The 25,488-nt window shown below is 31.4% G+C and overlaps 2 protein-coding genes across 2 annotated transcripts in view; both read right to left on the bottom strand.

The window, feature by feature from the left end:
- LOC133640799 (dynactin subunit 1-like) overlaps positions 1-25,488 on the bottom strand; it is a 268,257-nt gene that overhangs the window by 98,383 nt on the left and 144,386 nt on the right. The gene's annotated exons all lie outside the window — the stretch shown is intronic.
- LOC133640995 (metal cation symporter ZIP8-like) overlaps positions 1-25,488 on the bottom strand; it is a 35,812-nt gene that overhangs the window by 2,169 nt on the left and 8,155 nt on the right. The window contains exons 2-6 of the mRNA XM_062034766.1: positions 17,166-17,328; positions 12,654-12,823; positions 12,400-12,522; positions 6,205-6,354; positions 3,911-4,118 (exon numbers count right to left, since the gene is read on the bottom strand). Coding sequence (XP_061890750.1) covers positions 3,911-4,118; positions 6,205-6,354; positions 12,400-12,522; positions 12,654-12,823; positions 17,166-17,328 — 814 coding nt within the window. The remainder of the gene's footprint in view (positions 1-3,910; positions 4,119-6,204; positions 6,355-12,399; positions 12,523-12,653; positions 12,824-17,165; positions 17,329-25,488) is intronic.

Genomic DNA, 25,488 nt, shown 5'->3' with positions numbered 1-25,488 from the left:
AATAAACTTGCTATTTTCATCATCCACAACACAATTATTTATTTATTATAATAAACTTGCTATTTTCATCATCCACAACATAATTATTTATTTATTATAATAAACTTGCTATTCTCATCATCCACAACACAATTATTTATTTATTATAATAAACTTGCTATTTTCATCATCCACAACACAATTATTTATTTATTACAATAAACTTGCTATTTTCATCATCCACAACACAATTATTTATTTATTATAATAAACTTGCTATTTTCATCATCCACAACATAATTCCATTTATTAGCATTCCTGACATGCTAGTGACGTCAACAAAACCAACCTACAAAATAAAAAAGGTATTTACTAATGTTTCTTAAATAAAATGACATCACTTTATTATTAGAAGAAAAACACATTTTTGTTATTCGTTCATTCAACACCGATGCAGTTCTAGTTGACTTCCTACTTTTGGGTTGTGACTATGGAGGTTCATTTGTGTCTTTAGTACAAAAGCTTTTTTTAGATGTATTTATTTTTTTAAACAATTTTATGTAGCTGAATTTTTTGCGTTGGAATTTCGTAAACTTATATATATATTTTTTTTACATCAAATTATGCTGACAATTAAATTGGAAAAAAAAAAGGTTAGTAAAATGCTTGTTTAAAAATTCAATGTTTTAAACTGGCGTATAAAAAAGTGTATAATATACAATATATTTTAGTGTTAAAAAAAATCAGTGTAAAAATATTCAATGTATAAAAATTCAGTGTAAAAATATTCAGTTTATAAAAATTCAGTGTAAAAAAAATTCAGTGTATAAAAAAAAATCAGTGAAAAAATATTCAATGTATAAAAATTCAGTGTAAAAAATTCAGTGTATAAAAAATTCAGTTTATAAATAAAATCAGTGTAAAAACATTAAATGTATAAAGATTCAATGTATAAAAAAATTCAGTGCAAAAAAAAATTCTGTGTAAAGATATTCAGTGTATAAAAATTCAGGGTAAAAAAATTCAGTGTATAAGAAAATTCAGTGGATAAAAATATCCAGTGAATAAAAATTCAGGGTAAAAAAATTCAGTGTATAAAAAAAAATCAGTGAAAACATATTCAATGTATAAAAATTCAGGGTAAAAAATTCAGTGTATAAAAAAATCAGTGTAATAATATTCAATGTATAAAAATTCAGTGTATAAAAATTCAGTGTAAAAAAATCAGGGTATAAAAATTCAGTGTATAACAATATTCAGTGTAAAAAAATTCAGTGTATAAAAAAATCAGTGTAAAAATATTCAATGTATAAAAATTCAGTGTATAAAAAATTTCAGTGTAAAAATATTCAGGGTATAAAAATTCAGGGTACAAAACAACTCAGTGTACAAAAAAATTCAGTGTATAAAAAAATTCAGTGTAAAAAATATTCAGTGTAAAAAAAATCTGTGTATAAAAATTCCATGTAAAAAAATTAAGTGTAAAACAATTCAGGGTATAAAAAAATTCAGTGTATAAAAATATCAGTCTAAAAATATTCAATGTATAAAAATTCAGTGTATAAAAAAAATCAGTGTATAAAAATTCAGTGTAAAAAATTCAGTGTATAAAAAATTCAGTTTATAAATAAAGTCAGTGTAAAAACATTGAAAGTATAAAGATTCAGTGTATAAAAAATTCAGTGCACAAAAATATTCAGTGTATAAAAATTCTGTGTAAAAATATTCACTGTATAAAAATTCAGGGTAAAAAAATTCAGTGTATAAAAAAATTCAGTGCTTAAAAATATCCAGTGTATAAAAATTCAGGGTAAAAAAATTCAGTGTATAAAAAAAAAATCAGTGAAAACATATTCAATGTATAAAAATTCAGGGTAAAAAATTCAGTGTATAAAAAAATCAGTGTAAAAAATATTCAATGTATAAAAAATCAGCGTATACAAAAATTCAGTGTATAAAAATTCAGTGTAAAAAAAATCAGGGTATAAAAATTCAGTGTATAACAATATTCAGTGTAAAAAAATTCAGTGTATAAAAAAATCAGTGTAAAAATATTCAATGTATAAAAATTCAGTGTAAAAAATTTAGTGTATAAAAAATTCAGTTTATAAATAAAATCAGTGTAAAAACATTAAATGTATAAAGATTCAATGTAAAAAAAAATTCAGTGCAAAAAAAATTCTGTGTAAAAATATTCAGTGTATAAAAATTCAGGGTAAAAAAATTCAGTGTATAAAAAAATTCAGTGCATAAAAATATCCAGTGTATAAAAATTCAGTGTATAAAAAAAAAATCAGTGAAAACATATTCAATGTATAAAAATTCAAGGTAAAAAATTCAGTGTATAAAAAAATCAGTGTAAAAATATTCAATGTATAAAAATTCAATGTATAAAAAAATTCAGTGTATAAAAATTTGGTGTAAAAAAATCAGGGTATAAAAATTCAGTGTATAAAAATATTCAGTGTATAAAATTCAGTGTATAAAAAAATCAGTGTAAAAATATTCAATGTATAAAAATTCAGTGTATAAAAAAATCAGTGTAAAAATATTCAATGTATAAAAATTCAGTGTATAAAAAATTTCAGTGTAAAAATATTCAGGGTATAAAAATTCAGGGTACAAAACAACTCAGTGTACAAAAAAATTCAGTGTATAAAAAAATTCAGTGTAAAAGACATTCAGTGTCATAAAAATCTGTGTATAAAAATTCCATGTAAAAAAATTAAGTGTAAAACAACTCAGGGTATAAAAATCAGTGAAAAAAATTCACGGTATAAAAACAATTCAGTGTATAAAAATATCAGTCTAAAAATATTCAATGTATAAAAATTCAGTGTATAAAAATTCCATGTATACAAATTAAGTGTAAAACAATTCAGGGTATAAAAATTCAATGTAAAAAAATTCAGTGTATAAAGAAAATTCAGTGTATAAAAAAATCAGTGTAAAAATATTCAGTGTAAAAAAATTCAGTGTATTAAAATTCAGTGCAAAATTATTGTTAAAAAAAATTCAGGGTATGAAAATTGTGTGTATAAAAATTCAGTAATACACTGAATTTTTATACACATGCATTTAGCTAACAAATAGTTTTTCAATGAAACTGTCAACGTAATTTGATTCAGTTCACAAAATTCAAGAGCAAAAAATGTTGACATTAATCTAGTGTAGACAAAAAAATCTTTCTTAATAAAGACACAAATTAACCTCTATATGTGACAATTACAGTTAACAAAATATTTTAGAAATTAATTCATATGGTTTGATTGATTTGAAAAAATACCCTCTAACCGTGATTCTCAAACTGAGTACGAGAAGTGTTTTGACGTGGGGAAAGTCTCCGATAAAAAATGCCGCTACACTCGGAATGGAGCGAGGGTCCAAAAGTAGTCAGGACACAAACGCATTAATCCTGCATTAACATTATTTTACAATTAACGCCCTATTGTCGCGTCAACTGCCCAGATTAAATTATAATAAAATCATTATTATTATTTTATCCATTTCCTGGTCACTCACCCAGCTCGTGGGGGAACTCCTCATACACTAGGGTCACTCACCCAGCTCGTGGGGGAACTCCTCATACACTAGGGTCACTCACCCAGCTCGTGGGGGAACTCTCATACACTATGGTCACTCACCCAGCTCGTGGGGGAACTCCTCATACACTATGGTCACTCACCCAGCTCGTGGGGGAACTCCTCATACACTATGGTCACTCACCCAGCTCGTGGGGGACCTCCTCATACACTATGGTCACTCACCCAGCTCGTGGGGGAACTCCTCATACACTATGGTCACTCACCCAGCTCGTGGGGGAACTCCTCGCACACTATGGTCACTCACCCAGCTCGTGGGGGAACTCCTCGCACACTATGGTCACTCACCCAGCTCGTGGGGGAACTCCTCATACACTATGGTCACTCACCCAGCTCGTGGGGGAACTCCTCGCACACGATGGCGGTGGACGTGCTGAAGCCGGCCAGAATGGAGACGGTGAAAGAGGCGCCGATCGCCAGGCCGTCGATGAAGTTGTGCAGCGCGTCGCTCAGGGTGATCATCCACGCCACCGTCTTGATGTTGCTGATGCGCTGACCGCGCAGACAGCGACACATCACGCTGGACGCCTGCACATCCTGCGGACGCACAAACAAATAAAAGCTTATTTGTTCAAGCTGTAAAAAGTTATATTTGACCGTAATTGTGCTGCAATGCACATTTATATAAGCAATCTTTATATCATTTTATGTTGCCAAACATAAAATGTAAGTATACTTTCAACCGTGCTCTTATTTTGTAGACTTGTAGTTTAGTTCTCACACAAATAGTCTTAGTAATATATATTAATAAAACGTATAATAATAACAACAACACTTTTGTGTGAGTACTGAAATTGTTGTGAAATGAGTTATTTACACAGAAATATTTTGTAAATGTTAATTTACATACCTTAACTGTTTCCAAACAGTTAAGGCAGTAAAACGGCCGATCAAACAAAACAGAAGTCATGGTCACGGACCCACTGGCTGCGGAAGCTAGCTCTCCAATCAGCTAATCAGACTCAATTAACTCCACGGTTAACGTTTTTGGTGAATTTACTAAACTGGGTTGTCCCAGGACAAATGTTTTGGTACCGGTACCGGCACCAAAATGTATTTCGATACCTTTCTAAATAAAGGGGACCGCAAAAAAAAATGTCATTATTGTCTTTATTTGAACAAAAAAAACTTAGGGTACATTAAACATATGTTTAATGTAAAATAAAATATAAATAAAATAAGTAATACGGTAATATTAAAATATTAATAAAATAAAATAAATAATAATATTAAATATTAAATAAATAAACAAAATAAAAAATAAATATCAAATAAATACAAATACATAATAATAAATACATATAAAATAAAATAAATAATAATAATAATAAATAAATAAAATATAAAAATAAAATAGTGAACATACAAGACAACTTGTCTTTTAGTAGTAAGTAAACAAACAAAGCCTCCTAATTAGTCTGCTGACATATGCAGTAACATATTGTGTCATTTATAAGCCTATTATTTTGTCTACATTATAAAGGACAAGCTGTAAAAAATAATTATTAATCTACTTGTTCATTTACTGTTAATATATAATTATTTTCTGTTTTAACATGTTCTATCTACACTTCTGTTAAAATGTAATAATCACTTATTCTTCTCTTCTTTGATACTTGACATTAGTTTTGGATGATACCACACGTTTAGGTATCGATGCGATACCAAGTAGTTGCAGGATCATACATTGGTCATATTCAAAGTCCTCATGTGTCCAGGGACGTATTTACTGACTTTATAAACATAATATGAATAAAAAATAAAGATTTTGTGACGATAAGAAATATCAACGTAATCATAGTAGCATCGACTAGATATGCTCTTGTACTTGGTATCATTACAGTGGATGTCAGGTGTAGATCCACCCATGGCGTTTGTTTACATTGTGACGCCGGTGAGCTACGGTGTGTAGTGAAACATGTTTAGCTATTCCTCGTCCTCCAGTGATAATGCTACTTGTAAGAAACTTACTTTATTTGTCTCCATGGAGGCCAGGATTAGTGATTTAGAAGTAGCTAAAACACTGCGGATGGACGTTAGCCGCTAGCTAGCTAGCCATGTCTTAAAGCAGCTCTTCCTGAGGGTGTTTCAGTGTTATAACTTCACCTTTATCTTTACTTTTTACACCAAAAATGCGTCCGCTCTCCCTTTTCTGTCTACACACTGTGTCTGCTTGTAAGTACTCTGTGTGTGTGCGCTGCCGAACATGCTCCTCTGCTCCCAAAACCGGCAATGTCACCACGTCATGCTGATACTGATACTTTTTTAGAGGCGGTATAGTAGCGAATATGATTCATTAGTATGGCGGTACTTTAAATTCCATCCTAAAAACGACAAGACTGCAAACTGGCCGACGTGGACATTTCCCCAAAGGGCTCCTCTGATTGGAAGGTGAGAGCAGACGCACGTCAGCGGCCTTTTAGACCCACAAAGTCTCATTTTAGCGGCGCACAAGGAGAGCTTTGTGCTGCCAGAGGACAATTCCTGCTTTGAGCCGACATCCTTCAGCCGTCCACGCCACTTTGTCTCCCACGTGAAGTCATCAGAGGTATCAGCAAATGACGCCTGATAAGATTGAGGGCCGTCGGATAAAAACCTGATTGGGTCCAAAGTCGAGGCTCACCTCGGCGGGGATCATGTCTGCACGCGTGCGGTCCGAGTTGACGCTGCTGATGCTGCCCGAGATGCTCAGCGCCGTCTTGGAGTCCTTCTTCTCCGACACCTCGCCGTTCTGCAGGGGGGGGGCGGCAGGAGAGAGGTGGGAGGGGCCGTGCTGATGATGGAGGAGAAGACCCAGGTTAGCTCCGCCCACTTTAGTCTGTTTTGTATTGAAACAGCATCAAGAGAATGTTGGCGGAAGGAAGGAAGGAAATATGGAAGAGCTAAAAGGAAGGAGGAAACGAGGAAAGAAGGAAGATAGAAGGATGAAGACATGGTGAAAAATAAAAGACAAGAGAAAGGAAAACATTGAAGTAAGGAATAAGAAAGAATGATGTAGAAAGTTAGAAGGAAGACATTGATATGTGAGGGAAGAAGCAGTGAAGGACACAGAGAGAAAAAAAGTGGCAAAACAAAAGCAAAAAGAAAAAAAAGTGGCAAAACAAAAGCAAAAAAAAAAAAAAGTGGCAAAACAAAAGCAAAAAAAAAAAAAGTGGCAAAACAAAAGCAAAAAAAAAAAGTGGCAAAACAAAAGCAAAAAACAAAAAAGCGGCAAAACAAAAGCAAAGAAGAAAGAAAAGAAGTGAAGTGAAGAAGGGAGTAAAGATAAGTGGAAAGGGGGAAAATAATTTAGTGGCAGCGAGGAAACGGGAAGCACAAAAAGAAAAAGGAAGGAATGAATGGAGAAGAAGAAGAAGAAGGACGCAAATGAAGAAGGAGGGATGATGAAATTAAGGATGAAAGGAGAAATGAATAAAAAAAAAGAGGAATTGAAATAAGAAAGAAAGGATTTAAACAACACGTAACTAAGTAAGAGTATAGTTAGGTAGCTAAACGTATGTAAACAAGACATTACTGAAGTAACTAAGTAAGAATATACATTAACTCAGTATAAATATACTCCATCATTAACTCAGTATAAATATACTCAATTATTAACTCAGTATAAATATACTCCATCATTAACTCAGTATAAATATACTCCATCATTAACTCAGTATAAATATACTACATCATTAACTCAGTATAAATATACTCAATTATTAACTCAGTATAAATATACTCAATTATTAACTCAGTATAAATATACTCAATTATTAACTCAGTATAAATATACTCCATCATTAACTCAGTATAAATATACTCCATCATTAACTCAGTATAAATATACTCAATTATTAACTCAGTATAAATATACTCCATCATTAACTCAGTATAAATATACTACATTAACTCAGTATAAATATACTCCATTATTAACTCAGTATAAATATACTCAATTATTAACTCAGTATAAATATACTCCATCATTAACTCAGTATAAATATACTCCATCATTAACTCAGTATAAATATACTCAATTAACTCAGTATAAATATACTCCATCATTAACTCAGTATAAATATACTCAATTATCAACTCAGTATAAATATACTCAATTATTAACTCAGTATAAATATACTCAATTATTAACTCAGTATAAATATACTCAGTTATTAACTCAGTATAAATATACTCCATCATTAACTCAGTATAAATATACTCAATTATTAACTCAGTATAAATATACTCAATTATTAACTCAGTATAAATATACTCAATTATTAACTCAGTATAAATATACTCAGTTATTAACTCAGTATAAATATACTCCATCATTAACTCAGTATAAATATACTCAATTATTAACTCAGTATAAATATACTCAATTATTAACTCAGTATAGATATACTCAATTATTAACTCAGTATAAATATACTCCATCATTAACTCAGTATAAATATACTCAATTATTAACTCAGTATAAATATACTACATCATTAACTCAGTATAAATATACTCAGTTATTAACTCAGTATAAATATACTCCATCATTAACTCAGTATAAATATACTCCATTATTAACTCAGTATAAATATACTCAATTATTAACTCAGTATAAATATACTCAATTATCAGCAATATAGAAAAAACTTGAACCCACAAAACAAAAATGTACAGAGCCCCTAAAAGGTTCATGGGGGGAAAACTTTTTTTTTTTTTAAAGTTTTTATTTTTTTTATTTTTTTTTAGACATGTATCTCGTGCGCACGAGAAACTTTTTGTAAAGTTATTAAAAAAATAAAAAATAAAATTATAATTTTTTAATTTTTAAAAAACATTTTTTAGACACGTATCTCGTGCGCATGAGAAACTTTTTGTAAAGTTATTAAAAAAATAAAAAATAAAATTATAATTTTTTTTAATTATTATTATTTTTTTAGACATGCATCTCGTGCGCACGAGAAACTTTTTATAATGTTATAAAAAAAATTTTAAAAATTTATAATTTTTTTTTTAGACATGTATCTCATGCACACGAGAAACTTTTTATAAAGTTATTAAAAAAAAAAAAAATTAAATTATAATTTTTTAATTTAATTTTTTTTTTTTAGACATGTATCTCGTGCGCATGAGAAACTTTTTGTAAAGTTATTAAAAAAATAAAAAATAAAATTATAATTTTTTTTAATTATTATTATTTTTTAGACATGCATCTCGTGCGCACGAGAAACTTTTTATAATGTTATAAAAAAAATTTAAAAAATGTATAATTTTTTTTTTTTTTAGACATGTATCTCATGCACACGAGAAACTTTTTATAAAGTTATTTAAAAAATAAAAAATAAAATTATAATTTTTAAAATTTTTCTTTAGACACGTATCTCGTGCGCATGAGAAACTTTTTGTAAAGTTATTAAAAAAATAAAAAATAAAATTATAATTTTTTAATTTAAAAAAAAAAAATTTTAGACATGTATCTCGTGCGCATGAGAAACTTTTTTGTAAAGTTATTAAAAAAATAAAAAATAAAATTATAATTTTTAAATTTAAAAAAAATTTTTTTTAGACATGTATCTCGTGCACATGAGAAACTTTTTATAAAGTTATTAAAAAAATAAAAAATAAAATTATAATTTAAAAAAAATTTTTTTAGACATGTATCTCGTGCGCATGAGAAACTTTTTGTAAAGTTATTAAAAAAATAAAAAATAAAATTATAATTTTTTTTTATTATTATTTTTTTTTTAGACATGCATCTCGTGCGCACGAGAAACTTTTTATAATGTTATAAAAAAAATTTAAAAATGTATAATTTTTTTTTTTTTAGACATGTATCTCATGCACACGAGAAACTTTTTATAAAGTTATTAAAAAAATAAAAAATAAAATTATAATTTAAAAAAAAATTTTTTTAGACATGTATCTCGTGCGCATGACAAACTTTTTGTAAAGTTATTAAAAAAATAAAAAATAAAATTATAATTTTTTTTAATTATTATTTTTTTTTTAGACATGCATCTCGTGCGCACGAGAAACTTTTTATAATGTTATAAAAAAAATTAAAAAATGTATAATTTTTTTTTTTTTAGACATGTATCTCATGCACACGAGAAACTTTTTATAAAGTTATTAAAAAAATAAAAAATAAAATTATAATTTTTTAATTTTTAAAAATTTTTTTTAGACACATATCTCGGGCGCATGAGAAACTTTTTGTAAAGTTATTAAAAAAAAAAAAAATTATAATTTTTTTTTATAATTTTTTTTTTTTTTAGACATGCATCTCGTGCGCACGAGAAACTTTTTATAATGTTATAAAGAAAATTTTTAAAAATGTATAATTATTTTTTTTTTTAGACATGTATCTCATGCACACGAGAAACTTTTTATAAAGTTATTAAAAAAATAAAAAATAAAATTATAATTTTTTAATTTTTTAAATTTTTTTTAAGCATGTATCTCGTGCGCATGAGAAACTTTTTGTAAAGTTATTAAAAAAATAAAAAAGAAAATTATAATTTTTTTTTATTATTATAATTTTTTTAGACATGCATCTCGTGCGCACGAGAAACTTTTTATAATGTTATAAAAAAAAATTTTAAAATGTATAATTTTTTTTTTTTTTAGACATGTATCTCATGCACACGAGAAACTTTTTATAAAGTTATTAAAAAAATAAAAAATAAAATTAAAATTTTTTAATTTAAAAAAAAAAAATTTTAGACACGTATCTCGGGCGCATGAGAAACCTTTTGTAAAGTTATTAAAAAAATAAAAAATTAAATTATAATTTTTTTATTATTATTTTTTTAGACATGCATCTCGTGCGCACGAGAAACTTTTTATAAAGTTATTAAAAAAATAAAAAATAAAATTATAATTTAAAAAAAAATTTTTTTAGACATGTATCTTGTGCGCATGAGAAACTTTTTGTAAAGTTATTAAAAAAATAAAAAATAAAATTATAATTTTTAAATTTAAAAAAAATTTTTTTTAGACATGTATCTCGTGCGCATGAGAAACTTTTTATAAAGTTATTTAAAAACAAAAAAATAAAATTCTAATTTAAAAAAAAAATTTTTTAGACATGTATCTCGTGCGCATGAGAAACTTTTGTAAAGTTATTAAAAAAATAAAAAATAAAATTATAATTTTTAAATTTAAAACATTTTTTCTTTAGACATGTATCTCGTGCGCATGAGAAACTTTTTATAAAGTTATTTAAAAAATAAAAAATAAAATTATAATTTAAAAAAAAAATTTTTTAGACATGTATCTCGTGCGCATGAGAAACTTTTTGTAAAGTTATTTAAAAAATAAAAAATAAAATTATAATTTTTAAATTTAAAAAGAAAATTTTTTAGACATGTATCTCGTGCGCACGAGAAACATTTTATAAAGTTATTAAAAAAATAAAAAATAAAATTATAATTTAAAAGAAAAAAATTTTGACACGTATCTCGTGCGCATGAGAAACTTTTTATAAAGTTATTAAAAAAATAAAAAATAAAATTATAATTATTTTTTATTATTATTTTTTTTAGACATGCATCTCGTGCGCACGAGAAACTTTTTATAATGTTATTAAAAAAATTTTTTAAAAATGTATAATTATTATTTTTTTTTAGACATGTATCTCATGCACACGAGAAACTTTTTATAAAGTTATTAAAAAAATAAAAAATAAAATTATAATAAAACATTTTTTTTTTTAGACATGTATCTCGTGCGCATGAGAAACTTTTTGTAAAGTTATTAAAAAAATAAAAAATAAAATTATAATTTTTTTTTATTATTTTTTTTTTAGACATGCATCTCGTGCGCACGAGAAACTTTTTATAATGTTATAAAAAATTTTTTTTTAAATGTATAATTTTTTTTTTTTTAGACATGTATCTCATGCACACGAGAAACTTTTTATAAAGTTATTAAAAAAATAAAAAATAAAATTATAATTTTTTAATTTTTTAAAAACATTTTTTAGACACGTATCTCGGGCGCATGAGAAAGTTTTTATAAAGTTATTAAAAAAATAAAAAATAAAATTATAATTTAAAAAAATTTTTTTTTTAGACATGTATCTCGTGCGCATGAGAAACTTTTTGTAAAGTTATTAAAAAAATAAAAAATAAAATTATAATTTTTTTTATTATTATTTTTTTAGACATGCATCTCGTGCGCACGAGAAAGTTTTTATAAAGTTATTAAAAAAATAAAAAATAAAATTATAATTTAAAAAAAAATTTTTTTAGACATGTATCTCGTGCGCATGACAAACTTTTTGTAAAGTTATTAAAAAAATAAAAAATAAAATTATAATTTTTAAATTAAAAAAAAATTTTTTAGACATGTATCTCGTGCGCATGAGAAACTTTTTATAAAGTTATTAAAAAAATAAAAAATAAAATTATAATTTAAAAAATTTTTTTTTAGACATGTATCTCGTGCGCATGAGAAACTTTTTGTAAAGTTATTAAAAAAATAAAAAATAAAATTATAATTTTTTTTTATTATAATTTTTTTTTAGACATGCATCTCGTGCGCACGAGAAACTTTTTATAATGCTATAAAAAAAATTGTTTAAATTTATAATTATTATTTTTTTTAGACATGTGCGCATGAGAAACTTTCTCGTGCGCACAAGATACATGTCTAAAAAAAATAAATAAATACAAATAAATAAAAAATTCCCCCATGTCCCTTTAGGGGCTCTGTAAAAATGTTATTTTTTTTAATTTTTATTTTAATTTTTTTAAATTAATTAAATCAACATGAAAAAAATGTGATTTTAATGAATACAAGTGAGGAAGTGATACTGATAAAGCACGAGTGATACCTCGTGTTCCACGCGCAGAAGCAACCTCAAGATCCTCTCCACCAAGAAGAGCAGATAGAAGCCTCCAAAGATGCCGATGGCGTTGGCCACGTAGTCGTCCTTCTTGGGATCAAACCCGAGGGCCTGCGGAGCAAAAAATGTCAACAATGCGAGTTCATTTCCTGACCTGGAACGCCAGCGCGGCGAGGGCGGAATGCGTGCACCACCACCACCACCACCACCACCACCACCACCACCACCACGGCGGGGCCAACCTCGGGTATGAGCTGCAGCACGGCGTTGGAGAAGAGAGTTCCGATGGCCAGGCCGATGAAGTAGGTCAGCACTTTGGGGAAGTAAGACTTCTTGGTGAAGGGGATCAGCAGCAGGCCCAGCAGCGCCGCCAAGTTGATGACCGTCACCGCCAGGAAGCCCCACCCCCACACTGTACGGACATAAGGATATCATCCCTCAGAGCCATGGGACAGTATCGGCCGTCTACTGATATCATACTCGTTATCGTTACTATCATGGTAACAAGTGTCACGTACCAAGTTATATGACTCTAGGGTGGGAATTAGAGAGAACTAAATTGCTAAAAAAGTTAGCACTTTAATGTTAGCATGCTTACGTTTGCATGCTAGCAGTTTACAAGTGTTACGTACCGACTTATATGTTAGTATGCTAGCATGCTAGCTATCAGGTAGCTACTAGTTAGCAGCTATCAACTAGATGCTAGCTGATAACTGCTAACTAGTAGCTAGCTGATAGCTGATAACTAGTAGCTAGCTGATAGCTCGTAGATAGCTGATAGCTCGTAGATAGCTCGTAGATGGCTAGTAGATAGCTGATAGCTAGTAGATAGCTGCTAGTTCTTAGATAGCTGCTAGCTTGTAGATGGCTAGTAGATAGATGATAGCTAGTGGATAACTACAAGCTTGTTGATAGCTGATAGCTGAGTTCATAGATAGCGGATAGCTAGTTGATAACTGCTAGCTTGTTGATAGCTGATAGTTCATAGATAGCTGATAGCTAGTAGATAGACTGATAGCTCGTGGATAGCTGATAGCTCGTAGATGGCTAGTAGATAGCTGATAGCTAGTTGATAACTACGAGCTTGTTGATAGCTGATAGCTGCTAGTTCTTAGATAGCTGCTAGCTCATAATTAGCTGATAGCTCGTAGATAACTGATAGCTAGCTGCTAACTCGTAGATAGCTGCTAGCTGCTAGCATGTAGATAGCTGCTAGCTGGTAGATAGCTGCTAGCTCGTAGATAGCTGATAGTTCGTAGATAGTTCATAGATAGCTAGAAGATAGTTGATAGCTAATTGATAACTGCTAGCTCGTAGATAGCTGCTAGCTAGTGACTAGCTGCTAGCTCGTAATTAGCTGATAGCTTGTAGATAGCCGATAGCTCGTAAATAGCTAGTAGATAGCTGATAGCTAGTTGATAACTATGAGCTTGTTGATAGCTGACAGCTGCTAGCTTGTAGATAGCTGATAGCTAGTAGATAGCTACTAGATAGCTAATAGCTAGTTGATAACTGCTAGCTCGTTGATAGCTGATAGCTGCTAGTTCATAGATAGCTGATAGATAGTTGATAACTGCTAACTCGTTGATAGCTGATAGCTGCTAGTTCATAGATAGCTGCTAGTTCGTAAATAGATGCTAGCTAGTAACTAGCTGCTAGATAGTAACTAGCTGTTAGCTCATAGATAGCTGCTAGCCCGTAGATAGCTGCTAGCTAGCTGCTAGCATGTAGATAGCTGATAGTTCATAGATAGCTAGTAGATAGCTGATAGCTAGTTGATAACTGCTAGCTCGTAGATAGCTGATAGTTCGTAGATAACGGCTAGCTCGTAATTAGCTGATAGCTCGTAGATAGCTGATAGCTAGCTGCTAGCTAGCTGCTAGCTCGTAGATAGCTGATAGCTAGCTGATTGCTAGCAGATAGCTGTCCGCTAGTAGCTAGCGGACAGCTGCTGCTAGCGACTAGCTTGCCACTCGCTAGCCAGCCGGGCCTCCTATTAAGAAAGTGACTTAGTACAGACATGAGTTGTGACAAGGTCAAACGAAGGACTTTGGTGAGATACAGTATCTGCTGTACTATGAACATTAGAGGGATACAGTGTCTGCTGTACTGTGAACATTAGAGTGATACAGTATCTGCTGTACTATGAACATTAGAGGGATACAGTATCTGCTGTACTATGAACATTAGAGGGATACAGTATCTGCTGTACTATGAAGATTAGAGGGATACAGTATCTACTGTACTATGAAGATTAGAGGGATACAGTGTCTGCTGTACTATGAACATTAGAGGGATACAGTATCTGCTGTACTATGAACATTAGAGGGATACAGTATCTGCTGTACTATGAACATTAGAGGGATACAGTATCTGCTGTACTGTGAACATTAGAGGGATACAGTATCTGCTGTACTATGAAGATTAGAGGGATACAGTATCTACTGTACTATGAAGATTAGAGGGATACAGTGTCTGCTGTACTATGAACATTAGAGGGATACAGTATCTGCTGTACTATGAACATTAGAGGGATACAGTATCTGCTGTACTATGAACATTAGAGGGATACAGTATCTGCTGTACTATGAACATTAGAGGGATACAGTATCTGCTGTACTATGAACATTAGAGTGATACAGTATCTGCTGTACTGTGAACATTAGAGGGATACAGTATCTGCTGTACTATGAACATTAGAGGGATACAGTATCTGCTGTACTATGAACATTAGAGGGATACAGTATCTGCTGTACTGTGAACATTAGAGTGATACAGTATCTGCTGTACTATGAACATTAGAGGGATACAGTATCTACTGTACTATGAACATTAGAGGGATACAGTATCTGCTGTACTATGAACATTAGAGGGATACAGTATCTGCTGTACTATGAACATTAGAGTGATACAGTATCTGCTGTACTGTGAACATTAGAGGGATACAGTATCTACTGTACTATGAACATTAGAGTGATACAGTATCTGCTGTACTATGAACATTAGAGTGATACAGTATCTGCTGTACTATGAACATTAGAGGGATACAGTATCTGCTGTACTATGAACATTAGAGTGATACAGTATCTGCTGTACTATGAACATTAGAGTGATACAGTATCTGCTGTACTATGAACATTAGAGTGATACAGTATCTGCTGTACTATGAACATTAGAGTGATACAGTATCTGCTGTACTATGAACATTAGAGGGATACAGTATCTGCTGTACTATGAACATTAGAGGGATACAGTATCTGCTGTACTATGAACATTAGAGGGATACAGTATCTGCTGTACTATGAACATTAGAGTGATACAGTATCTGCTGTACTATGAACATTAGAGTGATACAGTATCTGCTGTACTATGAACATTAGAGGGATACAGTATCTGCTGTACTATGAACATTAGAGGGATACAGTATCTGCTGTACTATGAACATTAGAGGGATACAGTATCTGCTGTACTATGAAGATTAGAGGGATACAGTATCTGCTGTACTATGAACATTAGAGGGATACAGTATCTGCTTAGAGGTGTAGATTGAGCACATTATTAATGATTAGTGGATCACACGCAGCTGATAAATAGCAAGCAGGCAGTAAATATGCACACACACTTTTTGTGTTTGTTTGTCTTGTCCCAAACTACACGGAGCAGCGAGGTCATTGCAGGACACACAACAAGTGAGAAGGACTGACACACAACAAGTGAGAAGGACTGACACACAACAAGTGAGAAGGACTGACACACAACAAGTGAGAAGGACTGACACACAACAAGTGAGAAGGACTGACACACAACAAGTGAGAAGGACTGACACACAACAACGACACAAGTGAGAAGGACTGACACACAACAAGTGAGAAGGACTGACACACAACAAGTGAGAAGGACTGACACACAACAAGTGAGAAGGACTGACACACAACAAGTGAGAAGGACTGACACACAACAAGTGCGAAGGACTGACACACAACAAGTGAGAAGGACTGACACACAACAAGTGAGAAGGACTGACACACAACAAGTGAGAAGGACTGACACACAACAAGTGAGAAGGACTGACACACAACAAGTGAGAAGGACTGACACACAACAAGTGAGAAGGACTGACACACAACAAGTGAGAAGGACTGACACACAACAAGTGAGAAGGACTGACACACAACAAGTGAGAAGGACTGACACACAACAAGTGAGAAGGACTGACACACAACAAGTGAGAAGGACTGACACACAACAAGTGAGAAGGACTGACACACAACAACGACACAAGTGAGAAGGACTGACACACAACAAGTGAGAAGGACTGACACACAACAAGTGAGAAGGACTGACACACAACAAGTGCGAAGGACTGACACACAACAAGTGAGAAGGACTGACACACAACAAGTGAGAAGGACTGACACACAACAAGTGAGAAGGACTGACACACAACAAGTGAGAAGGACTGACACACAACAAGTGAGGAGAACAGCCTAATAGCTATAACTAGTATGCATATATATATATAAAAAAAAGGCTTTTTTAAAAAGAAGGGCTTTTAAGCCTATTTTAAAAGCATCCACAGTCTGTGGTGCCCTCAGGTGGTCAGGGAGAGCGTTCCACAGACTGGGAGCGGCGGAGCAGAAAGCCATTGTTCCCATTGTTCGTAGCTTTGTCCTCGGGAGGTTAATAAATGTGAGGAACACGAGGACAGGAAATGGCCCCCCCAAAAAAGACAAAAGGTAGTTAAGAGGACTGACCGGAGTAGTGGAGCTGTGGTGGAGGCAGGGGGGTGGTGTAAGGGCAGGAGGGCAGCAGCACCTGGGTCAACACGGCAGGACAGATCCTCTCCAGGTGGTCCACACCCAGCTGGCTGCCATTTGGGAGGCCAAAGTGGGACAAGATCTGCTTGGCTGAGAGGCACTGAGGAGCACAAAACATGCTTTTATTTTGACATACAGGAAGTAGCCACCCTTTTCCCCCCCATTTTTGTTGTGTTAAAACCTTATTTCAAAATGGAATGAATCCATTTTCCCTGGAAAATTTCTACACAAGGTGAAAAGGTGTTTATTTTATTTTACAAATGTATTTAAAACAAATAAAATAAAATAAAAATCATAAGTATTCACGCCCCCAAGATAGACGAGCCAAGCTTGTGGAGTCGAATTCTTTTCTCTTTTTTTTTTGGTGTCGTATTCAAAAAAAGACTCGAGGCCAGAGGTGCATCAACGAAGCAAAGGCTGTGAATACTTTTTTTTCCCCCGAAATAAATTTGCAAAATCAATTTTAAAAAATTCACATCGTCACTATGGGGTATTTTGTGTAGAAATAAGGCCGTGACATAAACTGTGGAAAAAGTGAATACTTTGCAAACGCAAACATGGAAGCCGCAAGGTTCAAAGCGTGGGGGAAAAAAAGCAGCGCCTTATAGTGCAAAAATACATTAAAATGTGAGAAAAAATAGCAAAAAATTATGATGTGATGAGAAATTTTTTTTTGACTAATAATTAACAATAATGTACTTTGTCGCCTATAACACAAATTTGTGTGTATACATGTTTTTAGATTTTTTTTTTAATGAAAAAATATCAAAATGGCCCCATAATACTTGACTTTTCAGTATGTGGCCCCTGGTGGAAAAAGTGTAGACACCCCTGATCTAAAATATTAGAAGATTTAAAAATAACGATAAAATACTTGAAATAAACAAAGTTTAGTAAGTTTATTTAAGGATAAAATAACACTAACTTGTGAATAAATTATAAAAATGACAACAAGCGTAATAAACACTGTTAAACTATTTTCAGACAGGCAGAATTTTTGACACACTAGGTCAAAAATCCCATAATCGTGTTATTTTAGTTAGCGAAGAAAAGTCCATAAATTGGCCGCACCGTTTTAAAAGCCGCAAGGTTCAAAGCGTGGGGGAAAAAGCAGCGGCTATAGTGAAAAAAATACGTTTAAATGTGAGAAAAAATAGCAAAAAATCATGATGCAATGAGAAAAAGCTGACATTTTTAAACTAATAATTAATAATAATGTACTTTGTCGCCTATAACACAAAGTTTTGTGTATATATGTTTTTAGCATTTTTTTTTTATGAAAAAATATCCAAATGGCCCCATAATACTTGACTTTTCAGTATGTGGCCCCTGGTGGAAAAAGTTTAGACACCCCTGATCTAAAATATTAGAAGATTTAAAAATAACAATAAAATACTTGAAATAAACAAAGTTTAGTAAGTGTATTTAAGAATGAAATAACACTAACTTGTGAATGAATTATAAAAATGACAACAAGCGTAATAAACACTGTTGCACGTGTAACTGAACATGAATATTTTCAGACAGGCAGAATTTTTGACACACTAGGTCAAAAATCCCACAATCGTGTTATTTTAGTTAGCGAAGAAAAGTCCATAAATTGGCCGCACCGTTTTAAAAGCCGCAAGGTTCAAAGCGTGGGAAAAAAGCAGCGGCTATAGTGAAAAAATACGTTAAAATGTGAGAAAAAATAGCAAAAAATCATGATGTAATGAGAAAATTTTTTTGACTAATAATTAACAATAATGTACTTTGTCGCCTATAACACAAAGTTTTGTGTATATATGTTTTTAGCATTTTTTTTTAAATGAAAAAATATCAAAATGGCCCCATAATACTTGACTTTTCAGTATGTGGCCCCTGGTGGAAAAAGTGTAGACACCCCTGATCTAAAATATTAGAAGATTTAAAAATAACAATAAAATACTTGAAATAAACAAAGTTTAGTAAGTTTATTTAAGAATAAAATAATACTAACTTGTGAATGAATTATAAAAATGACAACAAGCGTAATAAACACTGTTACACGTGTAACTGAACATGAATATTTTCACACAGGCAGAATTTTTGACACACTAGCTCAAAAATCCCACAATCGTGTTATTTTAGTTAGCGAAGAAAAGTCCATAAATTGGCCGCACCGTTTTAAAAGCCGCAAGGTTCAAAGCGTGGGAAAAAAGCAGCGGCTATAGTGCAAAAATACGTTTAAATGTGAGAAAAAATAGCAAAAAATCATGATGTAATGAGAAAAAGCTGACATTTTTAAACTAATAACTAATAATAATGTACTTTGTCGCCTATAACACATAGTTTTGTGTATATATATATTTTTTTTAAAGGCCTACTGAAAGCCACTACTAGCGACCACGCAGTCTGATAGTTTATATATCAATGATGAAATGTTAACATTGCAACACATGCCAATACGGCCGGGTTAACTTATAAAGTGACATTTTAAAATTCCCGCCACACTTCCGGTTGTAAAACTCCTTTGGATATGATTTATGCGCGTGACGTCACAAAAGCAACGGAAGTGGTTGGACCCCATCGAACCCGATAGAAAAGCCTCTTGTTTTCTTCGACAAAATTCCACAGTATTCTGGACATCTGTGTTGGTGAATCTTTTGCAATTTGTTTAATGAACAATGGAGGCTGCAAAGAAGAACGTTGTAGGTGGGATCGATCGGTGTCTTAGCGGCTAAGTACAATACTATAATATCTGTGATATTTGCATTAGTGATTTTTTTTTTTAAGGGTTTGGGGAACGCGCATGCGCGAGTGAGTTGGCGGAGAACTTGAGTGTGTGTGAGCGTGACTTTTGGCTAACAGCAGCTCGTGTATGTGTGTGCGTTACTTTTTGAACTACAACCAGTTACCGCTTGTTAATAAAGCGATTGAGCAGCGCTTCCTCGTCTGTGTGACTCCTTCTCCACTGCGGGGCATTACAATACTTACAGCAACACAACAAGGACTACTTACTACGCCTAGCCGATGCTTGCCGCCAAACCCACGGATGAAGTCCTTCGTCGCGCCGTTGATCGCTGGAATGCAGGTGAGCACGGCTGTTGATGGGTTTCTATCTTCATTTGAGAACGATGCTATCGCGCTAGCTCAGTAGCTAAGTGTGTCACCGATGTATTGTCTTGGAGATAAGTCACTTTAAATGTCCATTTCGCGTGCTCTACTCTCATTTTCAAGAGGATATAGTATCCGAGGTGGTTTAAAATACAAATCCGTGATTCACAATAGAAAAAGGAGAGAGTACATAGTTCTGTGAGGTCTGGTTGCTAAGTTAGCTTCAATGGCGTCGTTAGCACAGCATTGTTAACCTTCGCCAGCCTGGAAATCATTAACCGTGTATTTACATGTCCACGGTTTAATAGTATTGTTGATTTTCTATCTATCCTTCCATTAAAGGGTTTATTTATTTTGTTTCTATCTTCATTTGAGAATGATGCTATCGCGCTAGCTCAGTAGCTAAGTGTGTCACCGATGTATTGTCTTGGAGATAAAAGTCACTTTAAATGTCCATTTCGCGTGCTCGACTCTCATTTTCAAGAGGATATAGTATCCCAGGTGGTTTAAAATACAAATCCGTGATCCACAATAGAAAAAGGAGAGAGTGTGGAATCCAATGAGCCAGCTTGTACCTAAGTTACGGTCAGAGCGAAAAAAGATACGTCCTGCACTGCCTCTCAAGTCCTTCACTGTAACGTTCCTCATCTACGAATCTTTCATCCTCGCTCAAATTAATGGGGTAATCATCACGTTCTCGGTCCAAATCTCTCTCGCTTCATTGTAAACAACGGGGAATTGTGAGGAATACTAGCTCCTGTGACGTCACGCTACTTCCGCTACAGGCAAGGCTTTTTTTTATCAGCGAGCAAAAGTTGTGAACTTTATCGTCAATTTTCTCTACTAAATCCTTTCAGCAAAAATATGGCAATATCGCGAAATGATCAAGTATGACACATAGAATGGATCTGCTATTCCCGTTTAAATAAAAAAAAATCATTTCAGTAGGCCTTTAAAATATATTTTTAGCATTTTTTTAAATGAAAAAATATCAAAATGGCCCCATAATACTTGACTTTTCAGTATGTGGCCCCTGGTGGAAAAAGTTTAGACACCCCTGATCTAAAATATTAGAAGATTTAAAAATAAAGATAAAATACTTGAAATAAACAAAGTTTAGTAAGTTTATTTAAGAATAAAATAATACCAACTTGTGAATAAATTATAAAAATGACAACAAGCGTAATAAACACTGTTAAACTATTTTCAGACAGGCAGAATTTTTGACACACTAGTTCAAAAATCCCACAATCGTGTTATTTTAGTTAGCGAAGAAAAGTCCATAAATTGGCCGCACCGTTTTAAAAGCCGCAAGGTTCAAAGCGTGGGAAAAAAGCAGCGGCTATAGTGAAAAAATATGTTTAAATGTGAGAAAAAATAGCAAAAAATCATGATGTAATGAGAAAAAGCGGACATTTTTTGACTAATAATTAACAATAATGTACTTTGTCGCCTATAACACAAATTTGTGTGTATATATGTTTTTAGCATTTTTTTTTAATGAAAAAATATCAAAATGGCCCCATAATACTTGACTTTTCAGTATGTGGCCCCTGGTGGAAAAAGTTTAGACACCCCTGATCTAAAATATTAGAAGATTTAAAAATAAAGATAAAATACTTGAAACAAACAAAGTTCAGTAAGTTTATTTAAGAATAAAATAATACTAACTTGTGAATGAATTATAAAAATGACAACAAGCGTAATAAACACTGTTAAACGTGTAACTGAACATGAATATTTTCAGACAGGCAGAATTTTTGACCCACTAGGTCAAAAATCCCACAATCGTGTTATTTTAGTTAGCGAAGAAAAGTCCATAAATTGGCCGCACCGTTTTAAAAGCCGCAAGATTCAAAGCGTGGGAAAAAAGCAGCGGCTAAAGTGAAAAAATACGTAAAAATGTGAGAAAAAATAGCAAAAAATCATGATGTAATGAGAAAATGTTTTTGACTAATAATTAACAATAATGTACTTTGTCGCCTATAACACAAAGTTTTGTGTATATATGTTTTTAGCATTTTTTTTAAATGAAAAAATATCCAAATGGCCCCATAATACTTGACTTTTCAGTATGTGGCCCCTGGTGGAAAAAGTGTAGACACCCCTGATCTAAAATATTAGAAAATTAAAAAATAACAATAAAATACTTGAAATAAACAAAGTTTAGTAAGTGTATTTAAGAATAAAATAATACCAACTTGTGAATGAATTATAAAAATGACAACAAGCGTAATAAACACTGTTACACGTGTAACTGAACATGAATATTTTCAGACAGGCAGAATTTTTGACACACTAGCTCAAAAATCCCACAATCGTGTTAATTTTTTTAGTTAGTGAAGAAAAGTCCAAAAATTGGCCGCACCGCTTTAAAAGCCGCTAAGTTCAAAGCATGGGGAAAAAAGCAGCGGCTATAGTGCAAAAATACGAAAAAATAGCAAAAAAAATCATGATGTAATGAGAAAAATCTGACATTTATAAACTAATAATTAATAATAATGTACTTTGTCGCCTATAACACAAAGTTTTGTGTGTGTGTGTGTATGTATATATATATATATATATATATATATATATATATATATATATATATATATATATATATATATATATATATATATATATATATATATATATATATATATATATATGACTTTTCAGTATGTGGCCCTTGGTGGAAAAAGTTTAGACACCCCTTATCTAAAATATTAGAAGATTTTAACATTAAAATAACCAAAGTTTAGTAAGTTTTTTTAAGAATAAAATAATACCAACTTGTGAATTAATTAGAAAAATGACAACAAGCGTAATAAACACTGTTACATGTGTAACTGAACATGAATATTTGACCCACTAGGTTATGCAATTATCTTATTCTATTCCTTACATGGAAAAAAACTTTTAAAAAAAAGGTGTTCTTTATTTTATTTTACAAATGTACTTTTTTTTTTAAATAAAAGAAAAAAAAATCATAAGTATTCACTTCCCAAGCTTGTGGCGTCAAATTAAAAAAAAGATTTGAGGCTGTAATTCCTGCCAGAGGTGCATCAACAAAGCAAAGCCTGTGAATACTTTTTCCCCCAAAATAAATTTGCAAAACCAAGAAAAAAAAAAGGGAAAAAATAATTCACACATCACTATGGGGTATTTTGTGTAGAATTTTGAGGACAAAAATGAATCCAGACTTTTTGACAGTTAGAAAAAATCCCGAATTTTTGACACTTACAAAAAATCCCCATTTTTTGACACTTGGAAAAAATCCCCAACATTTTGACACTTCAAAAAAATCCAGATTTTTTGACACTTCAAAAAAATCCAGATTTTTTTACACTTAGCAAAATTCCCGACTTTATCACATTTAGAAAAAATCTAGATTTTTGTGACAGAATATATTCCGACATTTTGACACTAAGGAAATATCCTGACTTTTTGACAAAAAAAATCCTGACTTTTTGACAGTTAGTAAAAATCGCAAATTTTTGACACTTGGAAAAAATCCTGACTTTTTGACACTTAGAAAAATTCCCGACTATCACATTTAGAAAAAATCTAGACTTTTTGACAAAATATATTCCGACATTTTGACACTAAGAAAAAAATCCAGATTTTTTGACAAAAATAATCCTGACTTTTTGACACTTAGAAAAATTCCCGACGTTATCACATTTAGAAAAAATCTAAATTTTTTTGACAGAATATATTCCGACATTTTGACACTCATAAAAAATCCCAATTTTTTGACTCTTAGAAAAAAGAGAAAGAGAAAAACATTTTTGTGTCGTATTTTGAAATGATATGAATTATTTTAGATTTTTTCCCAGTGTGAAATTGTTTGAAAAATTAGATTTTTTTAATTTACTTTTTCTGCCCTTATTTTATTTTTTAATATGGAATGAAACTGTATAGTCTATCCCAGTGTTTCTCAGTATGTGGCCCTTGGTGGAAAAAGTTTAGACACCCATTATCTAAAATATTAGAAAATTTTAAAATCAAAATAACCAAAGTTTAGTAAGTTTTTTTAAGAATAAAATAATACCAACTTGTGAATTAATTAGAAAAATGACAACATGCGTAATAAACACTGTTACACATGTAACTGAACATGAATATTTTCAGACAGGCAGAATTTTTGACCCACTCGGTTATGCAATTATGTTATTCTATTCCTTACATGGAAAAAAACTAAAGTAAAATGAATGAAAGAAGAGCAAACAAGCGAGAAAAAGCTGAAATGTTTGAACTAATAATTAATAATAATATACTTAACTATAATACAAAATATCTGTTTTATTTTCGGAATATTTTCAGACAGGCAGAATTTTTGACACACTAGGTCAAAAATCCCACAATCGTGTTAATTTTTTTAGTTAGTGAAGAAAAGTCCAAAAATTGGCCGCACCGCTTTAAAAGCCGCTAGGTACAAAGTATGGGGAAAAAAGCAGCGGCTATAGTGCAAAAATACGAAAAAATAGCAAAAAAAATCATGATGTAATGAGAAAAATCTGACATTTATAAACTAATAATTAATAATAATGTACTTTTCGAAAACCACTAGGTTATGCAAATATGTTATTATATTCCTTATATGGGAAAAAAACTAAAAAAAAAGGTGTTCTTTATTTTATTTTACAAATGTATTTAAAAAAAATAAAAAATACAAAATATCATAAGTATTCACTTCCCAAGCTTGTGGCGTCAAATTAAAAAAAAGATTTGAGGCTGTAATTCCTGCCAGAGGTGCATCAACAAAGCAAAGCCCGTGAATACTTTTGTTCCCCAAAATAAATTTGCAAAACCAAGAAAAAAATAAAATAAATTCACATCGTCCTTATGGGTTATTTTGTGTAGAATTTTGAGAACAAAAAATGAATTTATTCCACTATGACATAAGGCCGTAACATAAACTGTGGAAAAAGTGAATACTTTGCAAAGGCACTGAATCGGACACTAAAAGAAGACTTTAAATAGAAGATGAAAAAGTAATTATATGTTTTTTTATAGCCTCATAAAATGAATGTAGCGTTTAACAACATGGTTGGATCATAACATGAATATTTACTAGTAGAATACATGAAGTAGCGCTACTTGTAGTGGTCATTGAACAGAAAGTTAGTTGTTGTATGCTTTTAAACTGTGACAACAACAACATGGAAGCAAATAATATCATCTTTTTAAACTGTGA

Source organism: Entelurus aequoreus, linkage group LG23 (genome assembly GCF_033978785.1).
Source record: "Entelurus aequoreus isolate RoL-2023_Sb linkage group LG23, RoL_Eaeq_v1.1, whole genome shotgun sequence".
Classification (NCBI taxonomy): domain Eukaryota; kingdom Metazoa; phylum Chordata; class Actinopteri; order Syngnathiformes; family Syngnathidae; genus Entelurus; species Entelurus aequoreus.
The sequence above is the reverse complement of the archived record's forward strand: the minus strand, read 5'-3'. Positions and strand labels throughout refer to the sequence as shown.